The sequence below is a fragment of the Grus americana genome, chromosome 6 (genome assembly GCF_028858705.1).
Source record: "Grus americana isolate bGruAme1 chromosome 6, bGruAme1.mat, whole genome shotgun sequence".
Lineage (NCBI taxonomy): Eukaryota > Metazoa > Chordata > Aves > Gruiformes > Gruidae > Grus > Grus americana.
The window spans coordinates 21,051,803-21,072,249 of NC_072857.1; the positions used below are offsets into that span (position 1 = coordinate 21,051,803).

The following is a 20,447-nucleotide window of genomic DNA, read 5'->3' on the forward strand; positions in this document are numbered from 1 at the left end:
CTGCAAACAGAAGACAGAGCCTTACTCAATATTTAACATGTCAATACTGGTATCTAAAGAATAACAAATAGGGCACAACAATTTTACCCTCTGCAGATTTTAGGCTTTATTTCTGAAAATAAAACAAAAAATCTGAGATACCTTTCCAAAATAGGACTTCCAATTACTGTTGAAATGTTACAATACTTACTCAAATGAATCATTGTCACTAAATATTTCTGACTTATTGTAGTAGAAAGGGGAAAAAAATGAGCTCATGCCACTACCATTAAACATCTAGGAAAATATATACACACACCCACCGCTAACTTTTACCTATAGCAGCCAGCATATAATTTCTTATCTTTCCTATACTGAAGATAAATATCTGCCATTTTTTCTTTAGCTTGTACAAAGTAAGGCTGTTCAGGTGTAATATTTCGGAGCGTAGTCAAGGCTTGTTCAACATCTCCTTGAGCGATTGCCAGATCTGCATTTGCAATCACGACTCTTAGTTCCTCAGGAGTTCCAGAAAATTCATTAATGGCATCTTGCAGTATGATAGCAGCTTCATGCTGCAAATAATAAAATCAACAGAATTAATATATTTCCTGTCGTTGAACAGCCAAAAATAAAGACATCATAAGCAAATGAATGCCTGCAGGCATTACACAAACCAACCAAAAACCCACAAAAAAGCCCAAAGCATAGTATCTATTTCTTTTGCTAAAACATTTAAAATTATTTTTTCCTCTTGATTTTCTAAGTAAAATGTGTGTGATATGAGCTACCAGAAAGTTTTAGTAAAGAAATTAACATCTGTGTGCATATATACACAGAGATGCTCAAAATTCAACTGGACAATGCCTATAGCACCTTGCTTTAACAGGTCCTGCTTTGAGCAGGATGACCTCCAGAGGTCGCTTCCAACTACACAATTGTATGGCTTCTATTATACATATGCAGTGTCTTATTAAGATACAGCTGATAGTAAGGATACTGCTACACAAAGATAAGAACACAATCCAAAAAATATTTCTAATAGCATTCCAACAGTAAAACAGGAATCTACATGCCAGCAAATGAACATCAACAGTATCTCTTCCTCAAAATTAAAAGGGTTTTATAGACTCAAAGTTGAGCACCAGCATGTAGGTTTTGTTTTGGTTTTTTGGTTTTTTTCCTCTGTACAATTTACACTACAAGCTGTGAAATCAGCTATTAACATCTTGGAAATTATACCAAGCAAATCGTCTTGGTAGAAGAGGTGATCGTTTTCTATTCTGAACTAATGAGGATAGACACTTCTGTTAACGGGAAGATGAAATTCTTTTCAGGTATGTATTACATCTTAACAAGTTTGCCATCTTACCGGTTCTCCATTCAAACGATGAGCTTCTACTAACTCTAGGAAGACAGACACACGATCACTTGCATCAATTTCAATTCTTTTTCCTTTAGTTTTTGAGGAAGCTGTGCATTTTTTCATTCCAGGCAAATTCTTTGCCATCTGTAAAGTCTTAATAGCTTCTGATAATTCTCCCATCTTCTTCTGGGTTTGGGCCTTAATTAAGTGATAAACAGGATGTTCTCTCACCTAAGAAAATATGATGAGATAAGGAGTTTCCAAATTTTACTTTATGCATCCTATTCAAACCCCCTGAAAGAAGATTTTTAATATTTTTTTCTTTTAAATATTAACCTTGGTTCCTTCTTTCCTCCAAATATAGTAAGTAATATTAGAGTTTTCAAAGAGTATGCAAGCTAGTAATTAAGTTTTTAACTAAAAAAGAAAAACTATTACATGAAATGAGACTTCAGGATAGAAAAACATTTATTACCACATTATTTGAAACTAGACCAAATTTTAAAGGATTTTTAGTGTCTCCCACACTGCTGTGTGCGCACTTCATTAGGCTATGAGAAGAAGTATACAATCATCATTTGGCACAAATACTGCCTGCCATTTCTCCAACTTAACATACTTTACATGAAAAGGAAACATTGATAAGGGAAATGTAACTGTGTACACAGCTGCAAGCACCCTAGTGTCTCCTAATTAAGTAGTTAATCTTCAGCTTTCTTGCATCACTTGGAGGAAGGAACCAAGATGGGAGCATCCTTGCAAGCAAATGGTAATTTGTTACTTTTCAGCTAAGCTCTGTCAAGAGACTTAGCACAACTCAGATGTAATGAGCACTGTATAGTGTTAATCATACATAAAGTTCCACTGATGTCAACAAATCAGAAGTCCCATACTGCAATCTATTAGCCCCAAGAAATAAAACTGGTAAGGACCACTGCAAAACACTGAAAGTTTTCTAATACAGTGCTTAATTTCCCGTATTTGCTCCTGAAGGGACAGAAAAAGATGGACAAAGATGTGATATTAATATAAGAGAGCATAGCATATAGCTACTCTCTTAACACTTGGAGTGCTTGAAATGGCATGAATTGTCAAGAAGTAACTACAGACCCCTTCTGATGCCCTCATGCATCTGTGCAAAAAAAAAAAAAAATTGCAATTTTGCATGCAATTCATTAGCAATTGTACATCTTTGCAGAAAGTCCATAAAGAACATTGGATCACTCTTCTAGTCTTTCTATGTTGGCTTTTAAAGACTGGAATTCCAGACTAGCCTTGCAACAAACTGTTTATATAACATGTTTTTATTAGTTATTTAAGGATTTGAGAAAAAGCTACCATTTGTTTCTTTTGTATTTCAAAACAATTTCAGTATGTTGCAATAAGGTATTAGTTTTGTCCTTATAGTTATTTCTTTCATAAATATTCAAATACGATGTTCATACAAACTTTTAGATATTAAACTTGCAGTGAAAGGGTCATAAAAAGTTCAGTTTAAAGAATATTGTATATAAAAATGTAGAGCTTCAGATTATTGACTGAATAAAATGGTTTCATTCTTTTGTCCAACTCACCTCAAAATTGTAGCTCAGACAAAGTTCCAAGGATTGAGAACATAGTTTAATATTGTTTTGAGCCAAATACACCTGGGCCATCAGTAAGTGTGCATCTGCATAAGAAGGATTCCTTTCAAGACAGTAATGTAGATTACTATGGGCTGCTTCAGTATCCCCTAGGAGATTAAAAAAGCGAAAGTGAAAGAGTAGTTGATATGAAATACAGAGGTTAAATATAGAGTATTTATTAATTATTCACCAATTTTCTAATTTTTTTTCATAAACGTGAGAATTTAGTGAATAAACTCATATATGAAGCATTAAGTGGCTATTAAATGAAATCAAAACCAGGTTAAAGCCAAGACATTTTCCCATTGTTCCATCTGTAAGTCATTCAATAAGTGATATCTTTTGGAAACAATAGATAAACCCCACTATATTTGTGTGTCTGTGCAATTAAGATATGCTCACACAAATCACAAAAAAAAAAAAGGCAGTTCGAATGCTCTTCACTTGGCTGTAATCCAGTTTTCTGCAGTGAAAAAAAAATTCATTACAATTTAAAAGTCTGAAATTAAATTCTCGTATTAAAGAAACTAAAGAGGTGGATAGCTAACCATTCATATAACTATTACCTGACAAGTATTTCACTTTTGCAATTAAAAAGACAGCTTGTGGAAGACCAGGCACAGTTTTTACCACAGTTTCAAGAACAGAAGCACAGTGCTTGAGAAGTGGTGAAGGAGACTGTCCAGGACTTGCAGGCTAGGAGTAAAAACAAACAAAAAAAACCCCCCCAAAACAATACTTCAGTTGACAGGTTTTGGACTTAGATTTTATTTTAAGTCTGAGCTTCACTTTGAACTCAAATGAGCAATAGTAACGCATTGTTATTTTCTTCAGCTCAAAAAGCTGTCACTGTGACGAAATATAAAAATATGCTTTAAATTCAAGGAGGTGACTTCTTGATATCAGTAGGAATACAAGACAGCCTCATGAACTTTAAGGATGATAAAACACTTCAGACCTGAGATAACCTGAAGAGTCAGTCCATAACCATTTGGCGACATACTCTGAATTACCATGCCAACTCATCCAACACAATGGTAACATGAACTAAATTTCAAGAAAGCTGAAGTTAGAATGAATGACCAGAAAGATGAGAAGAAAATGTTCTGGTCCTGTTCCTCCTAACCTCATTCCACACCACAGAACATATTCATACTGCTAGCAACAAACTGAGAATAGCAGCTGAGAAACAGCTACTTTCATGTCAACTGCTAGTACAATGCACCACATTGTAGTTGTTTGTTATCAGAAACATTGTTCTTTTCCCTCTATTACTTTAGCTAGTTGCTAACTGTTATACATAAAAAAGGAAAACGCACCCTAAAGATCTTTCTGTTCGCAGGTAACATCTCCACAGGACCTATGCCCTGGGGAAGCAGCAATGCACCACAATCAAACAGGAAGCCTCCACCACCTGACTAAACTCCTCACTTTCTAGTATCACAAACTCCTTTTTTGCAATAAGGGATAATGAAACTTCAGGAAAAGCCTATCCTTCATTTTACAAATCCTTCTATGGACAATAGTTCAGGAAAAACAGTTTTCATTCTAAATTAAAAGCCATTATTGCAAATGGAGTATACCCCAGAGCAATCTTCAGACAAGACACTATCTCATCGAATGACACTTAGTTATCTCTGTCTGTGTCATTGCTACTGATGTTTTAGACTTTCAAACATTACCATTTCATTATAGATTGTGGGAGAGATCATTAACAATTGAAAACTACGTGTTTATCTGTTAGATTTTAAAACTGTACAGAAAAATATTTATGGAAAGGTTCTATAATTAGACTAGAAGTCTGCTAATGACAGGATAACAAAAGTTGGCTCTCAGCTTTTTCAGATGAATAATCTGTTTAAGGAAGACACTTTTTAAAGAAACTTTAAATGTGTTTCTCCTGCTCTAGAGATGTCAGGTACCCATTCAATGTATTAAGTTCTATATGCCTTTGTTGCCAAAACTAGCACAAGCAAATTCAGTCACAGAAAATCAGCCAAGTGAGTGAGATTTTTCTTTGGAATTAGTAATAATAACATAAAAAAGTAGTGTGTTGGTAAAAATCAGTGGAATACAAGAAAAACTGAAATGAAGAAAGAACATATGTATGTTGAAAAAGACATCCTGTGCTGACAAAAATATTTCAAGAATAGGATCATCAGCGTGAACATTCCTGATCAAAAAAAAAATACTAAAAAAGTACAGACACACACAGAGTGCATTAAACAAATATCTCAAGTTTCCTCAGGTGTCATTATTGCAACTTGCTCACTTCACAAAAAGATGTATTTTCATAGCTATTTTGATTAAATAGTGGTATAATATCTTAAAAACACACTTTCATTTCAAATAAATTCACATTTTAAGGGGGAAAATTTTTGCTTCATAAGTGATCTCAAAATGAAATCCAAGAATAGTTTCCATTTTCAGACAGACGTGATCTACAGCCGCTTACCTGTGCTGGGCAAAAATTCAGATATTCCCTAATGATTTCTAGCAAGAAATCAGGATTTAGTTTTTCAAAATATTCCACACCAAGAGGAAAACCACGCAAAGACGAAAAGTGAGTATCCAGAACATCATTCAGTAAGGCAATAACTTCTTCTTGTCTCTTATGCTTTTTCATAGCTAGGACTGCACGCAAGAAAGCTAATTCCTACAGGAAAAAAAAAATTTCCATATTCCAGATACATTCATCTGTTACTCATTAAATACAACATAATTATTAATGTTAGCCATTTCTTCTTTATATTTAGGGATACTGTAAGACATTTAGTACACCCACTGGAAATGACACTGATGACTATTATATCAACACATTCCTTTAATTTGTGCAAGAAGCTCTAAATTTTTCTGAGCGCAAAATCCAGAAAATAATTAATAATCCTTCCTACCTGACATTTCAAACTTATCTTCAGAGATAAAGCACTGCAAGAAGGCAATGATGTTTTCTTTCTACAAGCGGACAGCCTTGTGTTGCAAAGTTAGGCAACACATTAACTTAGATTGATAGGAAGAAAAACTGAAATTTAGATTTAGTGGTACTCCATTAAGAATGCTCTGCTTAAGTGACTGAAATATAGAACATGAAGTAGCTAGTAGACCACAATTCAGATTGTAATCAAAGTATTTTAATGAAGATGTCTCCTACCCCAGATTTCCCAATGGACTGTTGAATTTCATTAAGAAACTCCAACTGCTGCTCTGCATCTTCTAATTGTCCTTGTATTAGTTGACAACGGATAATCCCTGAAACATATTTAAACATTTTATCGCAGATTCATCTTCCTAATCAAGCATATGCTTTGTTTTCCAGAATTAACCTCTTCTCTTCTCAACCTCTTCATAAAGTAGTGATATGAGGAGAAAGAATAGATCAAGACTTATGGTAATGCAGATTTTATGTACTTAGAAATACCTAGGACAGATGATGCACAATTGATACATTTAATATACGCAATGCTATAAAGCAGTTTCATGGAAAGATCTCATGCCTTATATTATAAAGTTTAAAACAGTCAATCTTCAACTGGTTCTAGACTAAGCAGAAGCACCATAAAGTCTGGCTTCTAAATTTAGAACAAGTACAAGCAGCAAAATGAAATAAAAAACCATAAAAAGCACAAAAACACCACACACCCCCAACCACACACACAAACCACTCCTACCCTCTAAATTCCTTGTACTTTTTGAAGTTTCAGATTAGAAGGTAATGGCATAGTCAAGGAGAAAAAAAAAAAATGGAGGGAAAAATCTGTGATGCAAGTGTGCCACATGTACTTTCCATTTTCTTGACAGCAATTCGACTTTTGATAAAGTAATTTTTTTATTTTTTCTTTTAAAGAACACAACATGTACATCAAAAATATCAGATGTTTTGACTTGATTATGTTTTTCTATGTAATTTAGACATATATGTAGCCAAGGGTAGCTTGTCCTATCAACTGTCCTTGAATTTATTTCTGTAGTGCCCAAGAGTTCTCTAATTCTTAGGCACCACAGAAATTTAAAAAAAATAAAATAAATTAAAAAAAAATACAGTCACATCTCTTTCTTTACCATTACTTTGAGAATTCCAATTTAAAAGAGAAAAGTTTCATTTTTCAAAAGGAAGACCAAAATATATACCCAGTGAGGAGAAACCCTTGCCTGAATCAGGAAGTACTACCCAATGTTCCTGTTCTAATAGTTCTAGATTTTTCTAGTAGCAGTAGCAGGAAAACTTAATCAAAAAAGCATCCTCTGTGTTTTAAGACCAGTAAAAACCAAAAGAAAGTGTAAGACCTTACCAGTGAGTGCAGAAACACTTGTTTCATCAAGTGTCATAGCAGTCTTGTACCATTTTAAAGCTTCTTTCACTTTCCCTTGTAAAATCATTTGGTAGCCAAGTTCAGTAGCAAATTCTGCATTGTCAGATGCCAAATCAGATGCTCTTTCAACTAAGGTTTGTGTATGTTGAAGGATGAGTTGGTTCCGGCCACACTAGCGGTAAGAATAATCTTTAAACCATAAGTTTTTCTTATTTTTCAGATTCACTTAGAAAAACATACTGAATATTGCTGTAGCAGTTGAGACATCATCATCTCATATAAGACTAATATAATCTGTAGTAATTCTATAAAAATTGTGACATTAAAGTGTGCTGGATTCAAACATAATTATACAACACCACACAATAAGGAACAGTTGATAGTTGCTTTGAATGCTCCTTAAAGCAATTCTGATAAATACAAAGATTAAAGAAACCTTCAGTTCTAAGGCTATGTGCTTAACCTTGTCATTTTCCTACATTAGTAACATGGTTGATGGACATTTAAGTGTCTTTTCATTGGAAATCTGTTTCTCATTTAAAAACAAGCAGTAAAAACATTTTTGAAAATAAGATGGCTTAGAGTACTGTAATTCATACTGAATCTAAAACTTTTAAAATGTAGTTACCAAAGGCTACACAAAGTAAACTATTTCAATGGTCTGCAATCTTCTACTATTTGGTAGACATTTAACATCTGTCTACCATAAAATAAAACAAAAATCAGGATACACAGATAGTTGCATGCTGCTTAAGGAAAAAAGCATACTCACTGTTCTACTGAAAGCTACAGCCATTTTACAGAAGAGCTGCGAATTACGTGGTTCTAACCTATCCAGTGCATTAATTAGGTCTCCCAGTCTTGCTGAAGCCTTGGAGAAAAAAGGAGTAATGTAAATAAAAGAAAGAATGAACAGATTAGGAAAATCAAACACTTTTCACTGAAAACTAGTCACATATTTTACTATGCAATAACATCTTTAAATTTAAACTCAGAAGTTTTCAGGCCTGGGAGTTAGATTTTGGAATTTCCAGAAAAATATTTTGGAATTTCTAGAAATATACTTTGGAATAGTACAGTGACAATAAAATAGATCATGTGTCCTCTAGACATGCTCTAAAAAAAGTGAGAGACTTGAGCTGTATCTGATATAACGGAAGAGTCCCATGAAGCAAGAAAGTTTGAGGAACCCCTGAACTGTGAATCTCACTTGAGCTTCACTACGATACAGAAACACATGCTCAAAACCAACGCACTTTCAGATGCTCAGACTTTTAACATCACAGTTCATCAAACCACCTAAGGTACTTTAGACATTTCTGGGGTTACAATAATAAGGTACATGGGGTTTTTTAATATTATTTTAGATGTACACACTGAATCATGTTTACATCTCATCATTTTTAAAAATTCTTTCCTAGACATGGTCACAAGTGACATTTTACCCCAGAATCTTCGTTTACACTCTACTGTGTCCAGCAAGTTTCATTCCTGGATGGCTTTATTGAATTGCAGTCTGTAACTCTTTTTGCTAAATCTCCACCTAAATTATACCAGCATTCTTGCTTAATGAGAAAAATGTATTTTAAAATATTTAATGATTTTTCATGACAATTTATATAATGTATTTTTAAATTTCCTGAAAAATGGCACAAGCACCATATGTACAAAATACATGCATATACCTACGTGCAGAAAAGAATCTTGGGGGTAGAAGGAAAAGTTAAAGTGAATTCTTAGAACTAAAAAACCCCCAGTAATTGTCAAAAAAGGGGGAACAAAGCTCAGGTTACAGAACCTAACATTGCAGACTGTTGTTAAGTGACTATGACTACCTTAAAAAAATTTATCACTGCAAGAGCTCATTATCTCCCTTATTTCAATTAAAAAAATACTTAAAGTTAATTGAAGGCTTATTATAACATGAATTTCTAAAAAGAGCATTTAAACAATAAAAGATTGCTTTGATGATTCAGATCAACATGATTCAATTAACTGTCCAGAGGAGACTTCTGTTTGGCTTGATTCCTGTTTTCCAGAAAGATGAAGGTAAAAAATTATGTTTCCTTTACCATCCAGAAAACACCCCAACAATAAGCTAGAGCAACAATTTGAGTCAGAATAGGTGAATATACCTCTTGCTGCAGATAAGTAGTGTAGTACAGGACCAGACAAAGTATATGAGGAGAAGACAAAGATGACAGCGCATGTGGGATCTAGTCCCTACAAAGGCTGTCTTATGCTCAACAGTCTGCTACTAAAAAGACTCACCTCAGATATATTTCCTTCTCTGCAAAGATAATGCAGGGCCTCCATTCTTATGGCTTCTAAATTGAGGGCATCTTTCTGCAGTAGTCTAAAGCCAAACGAAAGGTGAATGTAAAGAAACCAAAACAAAACCTTTGCTCAATCACCTGTTTTATTCTAAAAGGGGAATAAAATCACTTGTACTGCACAGTCACATAAGTCATAGTTCTCAACTGAAAGCACAGCTTTGTCACTTCATGCCAATCTCAAAAAAGGTCCTCTTCCATCCAAAATGGATTCACTTATTGATGTAGTATCCTCACAGAATTGCAAGGCTGGGTTCTAATGAAGCTTCATTTAGTTTAAATTTCTTTTTAATGAATTTGAATTAATTAAATCAGGGTTTTTTTTTTAAAAAAGCAGAAACCTATTTACTTTTGTTTCAAAGTGTTCTTACAGTGTAAACATGGCAAGAACACAATTAGTGGTGTTCTACTTCATACTCAACCTGTGTGCCGTTTCAACTGCCTGCTCCCAGTCCTGCAAGGCTAGTTGTAGCTTCATTTTCTTTATGAAAGCAGGAATGAAGTTTGGAAAGTTTGCAATTATCTGGTTCACAGTTTCCAGAGCTCCTGAATAATTCTGTCGGACCTCAAAATACTGTGCCTAATGGAATGAAGAGAAGTCACATCAAAAGCCTGTACACTCAAATTGGTGAGAAGATTCAGAAGTTCTTTCGCACAGAAACCAGGAAAAAGAGCTAGTGAGAGAAAAATCTTTCCTTAAGTAATAGTTTTACTTCAGCATCAACCACAACTAGAGATACTGCAACAATCAAATAGCAAAAGATGACGTGTAAAACCTGGTGTGTGGTAAGCACTCCATAACAGAAGTAATTGAAGTTCAGCATTTACAAGTTACTAGTCAGTTACAAGCAAGAAAAAGACAGAGAGATACATAGCTGAAGAGTAAAATTATCATCTTGGATTTCAAATAACTTTCTATGAAGCATCTCACATGATACTGAACACAACCCACAGATTAAACATTTTTTCAAGTCCTGAGGTATGTATCACCTAAAAACCCACACTCAGTAGGTCACTGTTGTTGTTGCCAGAATTAACAATTATTTAATTGTAAAGCAATTTACGGGTACCCCAAATACAAAACTACTTCAGAAGTATCAAGTATCACAGTTTTAAGTGAATTCGAGTAGAAATTAATTTAGGGCTTAAATCCTCTATTTTGCTTTGACGCTTAAAACTTACTACATTCCAGGTGACTGTGTGCATGCCATTTTATTTCATATTTTTGAGATAGAAATGGTGCAAACATAGTAGTTTCTGAGAGTTAATTTCTTAAGTCATAGCAAGATAGCTGTCTGTCTAAAAATCTAATTGTAGTAACTACATTTGAGATATACTGGTAATTGAACTCAGTCTACGTACAGCCAAGCACACATGCTCAACCAAATAGTACTGTGCACTTCCCCCTGAACTTTAGTCATCTTATTTTCATTGAACAATTTTTTTTCTGCATTTAGCTTTAGAATATTAAACATTAATGCATAACCATGTCTGTGATATAAACATATTCTGAACATGAAAGTGTGTAAAGAAAACAATTCATGCCACTCCCTTAATGAAATACAATCAAAACAAACACTTGAAACTGACTAATGACGATTAAAAAAAGAGTGTTAACAAAGTTCATAGACGATCACACTACCAAGTTTAACTACTACATTTTTTGTGATGACACACAGCAATTTTGTGATGTGGATAGGTGTCCCGTGGAAAAAGGAAGAAATCACACATACTTTTACATTTTCAGGTGATTTGAAACCTCATTGCTAACATAAAAATACACAAAACCCCCCAGTTTTTCTTGTGTACATAGTAAAATCATAACCTCAATATACATTTAAACTGATTGTATTTAATCTGTACCTTTCTTTTTTACATTGGTGTCTAATGGACGCTAAAGTATCATGTGGTAGCTAATTTTATTCCAAAGAGGGGGAAAAAAAAAAAAAAGAAAGAAAAAAGTCCATCATTTTAACATACTTAAAAGAAACGCATACATGTGGGAAGAAATAGTTAACAGCTCCAGTTCATCAAAAAAAAAGAAAATAAAAGATGGAAATCATATTTAGTGAAGCTATATCCCACTGCAGCAATGTTTTATACTACAGAAATGTAATAATACAACAAGAACACCCCAGAAATTCATAATTATGTATATGGTAATAGACACAGTGTACCATTACTGCAACCCAGGCATGCCCCTTCAACTAAATCTACAAAGAAAGTGAGAAGCCTTACGAACCTTGGCTACTTGTTAAACAATTTAAAATTGGCTGTCTACCACAGGAAACAGAAGTGTCAGTATATTTTTATTGTGCTAGGAATCAATTTGTGTGATAACTGTTCTATATTCCTTACAAAATTTCACAAATCAATTCAAACTTCCTTTCTACTAAAACCTAGTCTTTTCCTCGGGGCGGGGCGGGGGGGGAGTACAACTGAGCAATATTTCTACTCCTTGGACAAGCTCACTTATCATAGGCAACTCTTCTCAGCATCTCTCTAATCACTATACAAGACCAATATGACATTTAGGAAGTGTTAAAATCGTGAAGTAAACTTACTTTACCAAGCAGAGCAAAAACATCATTGCCTTCCTGCAGTGCTTCATCAAAGTATTTCACAGCTTTTTTAATGTGAGTTTCTTTCCCAGAGGTAAGATCAAGCCATGCTTTCAAAATCAACCCCTGTAAACAAAAATACAAATTGGAATTCTTCACTAACTAGGTAGTAAAAAAAAGTATACTAGATATAGTAATAAGTAGAAATAATCTAAAAATAAAATAGGACTTAAAGCATGTATTTTTAACTATTGAAAATGTATATATTTGAAATTATAACCAGTCTACAGCATAACCTAAAATATTACTAATTCATTCAAGCATTAATCAAATAGTACATTTATTTACAGGATTTAAAAAAGTGTCACTGAACTATTCTAACATGTTCATCAGAACAAAACCTTGCAGAAGTGATCGCATAAGAGAGTAAGAATATTTTCTGCAAACATTTCTGCAGAACATTTTAAGATTTTGTTTATATGAGACACAGAAACATATGGGGTGCTGAAAAAGGAGAGAAACTTGGTTTTTTTCATCTACTGTCTGATTAAAAAGAAAAACCTGTGTGCAAAGGGCAGAGATCTGACATTTCCCAAATCCCCAACAGTATTATAAAAAAATATAGTACTATAGAACTTTTAAAAGGTGAAATGTCTTTCCATTGAAGGAACTATTCCTTTTAATTAATGAATTTTATTTCTCTTGTATGTTCCAGACATTTAATTATAGCTTAAGTAAATCACACCTATTTTGAAAGTGCTGGATTATTTAACCAAATTAAAATTTCCAACAAAACAAAAATTTAAACTATAAAATATCACTAGCTCTTTTGTAACAAATTTAAAGTGAGTCACATATTTAAAATTCAAAGGTTAGTAGAAAAGCCATATTCTGTAATTGCTAACAATCAGGGTCATGATTTTGTTATGCAACAGAAACTGGCTGAAATTCATATGCCTAAGCATTTTAAAAAATGAGAGGTATTTTACTTCTATATAAGGAGTACATAAAGTATCTTATCAAAATGAACTGTATACACTAAGCAAATTGTTATCTCACTAAGTTTAAGCACCCCAACCACCTCCCCTGTGAAGTACACATATCTTTGTACTGTCAAACTAGGAAAAGTGATAAGCATAAGTGAATTTAGAAAAAGGAAAAATATTTTTTCTATTTAAATGCTGATATACATTTTTATATCCCTCTGTAAAAAAAAAAATGAAATTAATTACTTTAAATCCATTAAATACTTCAGGTGGAAATATTTCCCACTAAGCAACATTGTCAAATAGCATCTCTTAGAAACTAAAACAAGCAAACAAAAATCAACTACTATGGTTTCAATAAGCATGGTAAAAAATACTGCTATTTTACCAAAATGGCATATCCTTAGTCTTTTTAGAAATTAATGTATTAATGCTTTGTGATGTCCTTAATTATTTCTTCATTAGTAAAAATTAGCCAGTGATTAAAAATAACTACCAATTTTTACTAATAATCAGCAATAGCTCAAAAGCTAAGCCATCACTTAAATGCATAAAGTTTTAGAAATTAGTGTTTAGATTAGTTGCAGATTTCTAACTCACATAATATCATATAAGCCATAAAACTATAGATTACAAATTGAGCAATGTACTGAACCACACAGAGGAACAACTCAGAATCAGCATTTATGTTTAATGCTAGTGTCATAAGAGAACAATTACGCATTCAATTTTAACAACTCTGCCTTGAAGATGCCTGACTACAAAAAAAAAGTTTTTCCTCTCCTTGAATTGAAGCTGATATTTCCTTTAAAAAAAAAAAAAAACCCACAGCATGTTTTCACAAACTTCTTTTAATCTTTAAAGATTCTAGTGAATTTTGATGCCTGTATATAAATGCAGAAGACACTGCCACATACAACACACAGATTTTAAAATAAATTACATTCAGTAAAACCCTACACAATTTTTGCCTTTAAGAACTGCTGAACATTTAAATCCCTGATCTCTGGGTACTTTTTTAATCTTCAGATTCAAAACAGACATCTCCCTCTAGTGAGGCTACCATGCTGGGAATTATGATGTTCAATATAAAGCAGCAAAATTGGGATCATGACCTATTATTTCCATTGGTCAATGCAGACCTCTCATTTATTAGGTGAAAATGAATATAAAAAAATAATTATGGGAATTATACTCAGCCCTGTCAAATGAATTCATGACATTAAGAAAGTATTAGAACACAAAACAGTTAAAGGAAACCTCCAAATAGCATTGGTGCAATGTCCAGCTTCACAGTATACATGGTCCTATTACTATTTTACATATTAAAAAAATTACCTCTTTACCACCACCAGAAACTTTGATCATTCTATCAACATATTCACGGGCTTTGTCCTCACGACCAAGATGCCACAAAAATAAGCCAGCAAAGTACAGAGTCTGCTGTCCTGCTGTTTTACGTTGCTCCTTCATTTTTGCATCCAACTCTAGAATAGCATCTCGATCTGAAAAGGTTTCGTTCAGAGCTTTTGTTGATAGCATCTCAAAATATTACAAAAGCAGCACATAAGCCAAGGGCTTCCAAAGCAAACATAGTTGTTTGTATTATATATTGATAAGCACAAGGGCAATCCCTCCCAATTAAAAATATTAATCAGGTACAGACATAAAAGACAGAAGAGGATTCCCATCAACATGGTCATTTGTGCTATTTGTTAACCCTTAGATTTGTAGCTGAGACTTCTACCAGATAAATAGAAACGTGATAATAAGGTTCACGGTTATACCAGTGTCTGCCAAATAAGTAAACAATTAGATGTAGAGCAGCCCTAAAATGCTGAACACAAGATAATTTAGCTCCAGAATCCCTGGAAAACATGTGATGTGTTTCTTAACACTAAAACTCATTTCTTACATCCTCATTGTTATCGTCAGTTGCTCTCATCAGGTTAACCCCATATACAAATTTCATTTGGTGTGTGGGACTGTTGTGGTTTATCCGCAGCCAGCAACTAAGCACCACACAGCTGCTCGCTCACTCACGCCCGGTGGGATGGGGGAGAAAATCAGAAGAATAAAAGTGAGAAAACTCATGGGATGAGACAAAAAGAGTTTAATAGGTAACACAAAAGCCACGAGCACAAGCAAAGTAAAACAAGGGATTCATTCACCACTGTCCATGGGCAGGCAGGTGTTCAGCCATCTCCAGGAAAGCAGGGCTCCATCACACATAACATTTACTTGGGAAGACAAACACCATCACTCCGAATGTCTCCCCCGTTCTGTCTTCTTCCCCCAGCTTTATATGCTGAGCATGACATCATATGGTATAGAATACCGTCAGCTGTCCTGGCTGTGTCCCCTCCCAGCTCCTTGTGCACCCCCAGCCTACTCGCTGGTGGGGTGGTGTGAGGAGCAGAAAACTCTGTATAAGCACTGCTTAGCAGTAACTAAATATCCCTGTACTATCAACAGTTTCCAGCACAAACCCAAAACACAGTCTCATGCTAGCTACTATGAAGAAAATTAACTCTATCCCAGCCAAAACCAGTACAAGGACTTACTGCCAAATATTTTCTTCTTCACACATTCATTTCTAGTCCTTTTTTTAGGAGCCATTAAAATAAACTGTCTGACCCTTACTGCCATGACTTTCTCAGAGTGTCTTGAAATGCATGATAATTTTGCTGCCCTACAGTATTAATCCTCAGGGGCTCAGATATGAGCGATGCCATTAGTCAGAGCTGTTTCCCATCATACTGCTTAACAAAATTGTCAGTAACAGTTATAAATCTGCACAGTCAGGAAGATACCAGGGCAATAATTTAATGATAACTCTGTTTACCTGATAAACCAACTGTTTTTGAGAATATAATCCTTAGCAAAATAACTCCAGTTTTTAGATTGGAGAAAGGAATACCAACATTCACAAAATTCTTTTCTCCATTTGTAAGGTCAAAGTAACTTGAAAGACAGAAATGGTGTGGCTTTAATGACTTCTTAAATTGCAGTTCTGCTCAGAAGTACCGATATCGGACAAGACTGAACAACAATCAGAAGACGTTTGATTCAATTTTTTTTTCCATAAAAGATTTTTCATCATGGCAGATAAGTCAGATTATTTTTTTTGTGTGTGTGTGTGTGTGTTTTATTTTAACATTCAGTCTCACTCTTCACAGTTTTGTGTTTTGGTATTTTTGTTTACAATCCTGATAAATGTCACTCAATTCAGTACTAGATACTATGTCAAATGCAAAGCTGGAGTATACCTTTTTAAATTAGGCAAAATTAGTTTGCAAGTCTCAGATCTTCATACACAGCTGTTTAAAACATGATGTAGCATTGTCTTAATAGGCATACCTGGATTAGGGCTCTTTTTATGGGCATAAATCAGAGCCATCATTGTACAGAGTGACACCTCCTGTTTATTTTTAATTGACTCCAACTGTCGAATACCCTCTTGGATGTCACCTAGTGAAAACAAGTGAAGAATAGGCTATGACATTTTTCAAGACCGAATATCAGCATCAAGACCGAATATCAGCATCAAGACCGAATATCAGCATCAAGACCGAATATCAGCATCAAGACCGAATATCAGCATCAAGACCTCAATCTGACTTAAGATTTTCCCTGAATTTTTTCTTCTATGTTTTTGATAACACTTTCTTCATAACTTCCTTCATTAGTCACACATCCATTTTCACTTGTTTGTGAAAGTCTTTCAAACACATGCAGGAAAGAAAAAAGCATCGTAATGCAGAGAACTTGAATGGAGTTATGTGCTAGTTCTGCCAACTGCCATAAAGATCAAAGTCATCTTTATTATGTTTTATATAGGGCACTGAGCAGCTCTTTTTGCTCTTGTTTCTTTATATAGCCAGGATTTTTGCCTCGTTTGTGTGAATCTTTTGAACATCAATAGAAGAGACAACATCTTGAAAAATAGGAATGTATGATTGTAAAACAAACAAACAAAGAAGTCAGGGAGTTTCAGAACAGATACACCACCTCAAAATCTTTTGAATCCTTCCTAGTGCCCTGTCACAGCCCTCCCCCACTCTGGTTTACTTGTTAGTATTCTGTGACATCTTTGAAATACGGATTTAGCTAAATAAACTTCTTGGAACAATTTAATGTACACAAAGATCCTCCCAAAAGGTATTAGCCATCAACTCCTCTAAGGCAGATGGATATAACAAACTTAGATCCAGCTAATATTTCTTCCCTTCAATGCAGCTGTAATAAGCAAATTTATCTTTGTGACACAGTGCAATGAGCATTTCAGCAGGGCTCAAATTCCCTCCAAGGAACCCGTTTACCTGACCTACATTCATGTAGCCATTAAAAAAAAAATTAAAAAATTTCATTATTTCTCACTTCAGCACTATGTGGTCTAGATCAGTTTCATCAAAACCGGCACGTGTGTGTGTGTGTGTGTGTGAGAGAGAGACAGCTCATGAAACACTGGCAATCTTCTCAACACAAGAACATTTAGACTCTGTAACCTCACTTTCTTTCTGTGTAGTAGACCAAAGACTGTATTTTGTGACGCAAGGTAGACCAGCTTTTTGGGAGGGCGGCGGAGGGACAGGACACAACACGCAGCCCCCCAGCCCTGCGTTACCTGCCCTCAGGGCGCCGTAGGCCCGGTAGAAAAGGAACACCGGATCGCTGCCCAGTCGCCCCAGCGCCTCATCCGCCGCAGCCCGGACGTGGTGGAAGTAGCCTTCTTGGCAGTAATAATTGAGCAGGGCCTGCGAGAGAGGCGGCGTCGGTTCGCTTGTGCAAACGCTTCATCCCGAGACGACAAGAGACCGTGCCGACCGCCCCGGCCCGGACCGCTCCGGTCCCGTCTGGCCGCTCGCCCTCCAGCCCCGGACTCCGCCACCTCCCCCTGCGGCTCGCCGCCCTCCCACCCGCTGGCCCTGGCCCTGGCCCCAACCCCTCCGCAGCCCCGCGCCCGCGAAGAGGCCCGGGATAGGACGGCGCCCGGCGGCGGCGCTCACCTGTTGCACCTCAGCGTCCATCGTTGCTACCCGGCGCCGCTGAGGGGGGCCGCCGGAAGAGTGAGGGAGAGCTTAGTAGCGCGCTCCCATTGGCTTGGATGGAAATGAGGCGGGAGAGACACGGGAAGAAAAACTTGTGGAAAACGCCGTAACGCGTCTGGCGGCCTATTGGGCTCTCGGGAGATGAGGGAGGGACCACTCGGGCGGCCGGTCCCATACCATTGGGTGAGAGTCGGAGGAGGGCGGGGTTTGAACACACCTCGGCGGGCGGTGCTGTGGGGGGTGTGGCTCCCCCTGAGGCGGGCTCGGTCGGTTTGGGCGGCTGTCCCTCCGGAGCGCGTGCGTCGGTTGGTCGTGTGAGCGCGGAGGGCTCTGAGAGTTCGTTTATTTTCTTCCTTCTTTTGGCCGGACATACGACTAAGTGGCGCACACTCCATGTGTTTCATAATGTATCTCAATACTGAGCACTTCAAGTTCTGTGAAGCTTCTCTGTGGAAATAAAATTGCAATGGGGTAAAATCAAATACAGAAAATTCTCTTTTTTTTGTTTTTTTTTTTGTTTTTTTTTCTCTTTCTTTCTTCCTAGGATATTACAGAGCTGCAAAGAATAGTAAAATTCAGGTTTTCCCCTGGAGGGGAAAGCACCCTCAGTCATCATCTCCAGACACCAGAAACAACCAACTGCTGCGAGATGATCTTTAAGGTCCCTTCTGACCCAAACCATTCTGTGATTCTATGAAATAACCTCCCTTTAGAACGGTTGGGTTGTCCATCTAACGTGGAAACAAACCATCAATAATGCCCTTTAGTACAAGGAGGTGAACCCACGTTGCACTGAATTAGTAGGTGAAGCCGATTCTTCTGGCGGAGAGCACTCGGAGCAAGCTTTCCTAACAAATCCATCACACGTGACACTCACCTCACGCTTCTCATCCCCGCTGTCAGGAAGGTGCCAAAGAAGCAATATGTAATCATATTTGGTTTTCCCTGTTGGCCAAGATCATCCTCAAAATGTGCTGTTATGTTTAAGTGATGTTCTACTTGCTCTGAAGTAACATTTCAAACCTAAAATAGGTATGAGAAACAAGTATTTTTGCATGGCCGTGACCTGCGATCTGCAGCGACAGTGACCTAGTTCTCATTTATCTTAAAACTCCTTCCTTGAGAAAAGCAAAGTTTAAAAAGCTCTGTATAGAATATTAAAAAAAATATTATTCAATGTACTACCTTAATTTTGAAGCAGTCTATTATTCCTGTCAACTTGTGGATAATTTACACACTTTTTAAGGTAACCTTTTAAGACCCATTTTGTCTATGTGTTAATCTGAAAATACTTATCTTTTAATTTTGATACTCATGCTTTTCTATAAAAGTTTTATACTTTTTTCATAATGCATTTCAGAACAATTTGAAGGAGAAACATTTTCCTCCCTCGAAAGATTTGTGATGAATTTCAGGGAAGATGCTGTGAAATTTTATTTCTGCATTAGCAATTGAGCAAGAATACAGAATACAGTTGCTCATAAACTGGTTTCATTGTAAGTTGTAGGGGAATGCAATATAAAATTATGTAAGCGTATAAAATGAACATTTTCAGAAATTCACGGAAGCAATTCATAAAGAAAAACCGACAGGCCCACTTTCCAGCTGCATTTGCATTTTTCCATTTCGATATCTACAAATGATAGCTTCCAGGAACATAGTGCTTCCAGAGAGATTCTCAAAAATTCCCGAGGAAAAGACCAATGGTTATACACCCTGACGCCGATTCACCTTTTTCAGAAATGGACTTGAATATGAGATGTTCTGTAGCCTATTTGTGAATGGTAACTAGCAAGAACAAACTGGTTCTCGTAATCCAAGTTGGGGAATGTCATGTATCCAGTACTACTTCAGTCCTCACTTTCTCGTTGTAAACTCATGAATGCTCAGTTCTCGTCCTGTAAATGCTCTGAGCCTCCTGGGACACACTCAGGACAGCTCTGACGGGGACTGGATGGCTGAGTACCCCACCACGTGGAGCTGCCGCATGAACCCGTGAAATCGCTCAGGGCAGTACTAGTGGCACGTGCAGAATCATCATGCTCAGTGTCTAACATGCATCGAATTAGAAACTCCTAGGTGGTGACTAACGAGCAAGTCCCAAGGATTTGCTCATGTGGAAGAACAGTATAGCTGGCTGTAAGGGTTTTCAGTATCTGTGGTTCCAGAAGCATACCTTTTTCATATTAATGTCAGATAATAAAGACAAGTGCACATACAATAAAAAAATGTAATC

General features: G+C 36.1%; 1 protein-coding gene across 9 annotated transcripts in view; it reads right to left on the reverse strand.

Annotated features, from left to right (window-relative positions):
* TTC21B (tetratricopeptide repeat domain 21B) overlaps window positions 1-18,300 on the reverse strand; it is a 44,063-nt gene extending 25,763 nt beyond the window's left edge. For 3 of the 9 annotated variants that reach the window (XR_008577673.1, XM_054830273.1, XM_054830272.1), the window contains exons 1-15: window positions 18,170-18,300; window positions 17,788-17,917; window positions 16,521-16,631; window positions 14,499-14,665; window positions 12,178-12,300; window positions 10,036-10,193; window positions 9,552-9,636; window positions 8,053-8,151; window positions 7,260-7,452; window positions 6,122-6,219; window positions 5,426-5,626; window positions 3,537-3,666; window positions 2,920-3,077; window positions 1,352-1,576; window positions 316-554 (exon numbers count right to left, since the gene is read on the reverse strand). Coding sequence is in view for 8 of the 9 variants with exons in the window: in XM_054830273.1 (XP_054686248.1) it covers window positions 316-554; window positions 1,352-1,576; window positions 2,920-3,077; window positions 3,537-3,666; window positions 5,426-5,626; window positions 6,122-6,219; window positions 7,260-7,452; window positions 8,053-8,151; window positions 9,552-9,636; window positions 10,036-10,193; window positions 12,178-12,300; window positions 14,499-14,665; window positions 16,521-16,631; window positions 17,788-17,917; window positions 18,170-18,190 (2,138 nt within the window). In the remaining variant the exon portion in view is untranslated. Of the gene's footprint in view, window positions 1-315; window positions 555-1,351; window positions 1,577-2,919; window positions 3,078-3,536; window positions 3,667-5,425; window positions 5,627-6,121; window positions 6,220-7,259; window positions 7,453-8,052; window positions 8,152-9,551; window positions 9,637-10,035; window positions 10,194-12,177; window positions 12,301-14,498; window positions 14,666-16,520; window positions 16,632-17,787; window positions 17,921-18,169 lie in introns of those variants that run through there. The other 6 variants (XM_054830274.1, XM_054830275.1, XM_054830277.1 and 3 more) reach the window with 6 other exon arrangements.
* Between the last annotated feature and the right edge of the window lie 2,147 nt (window positions 18,301-20,447).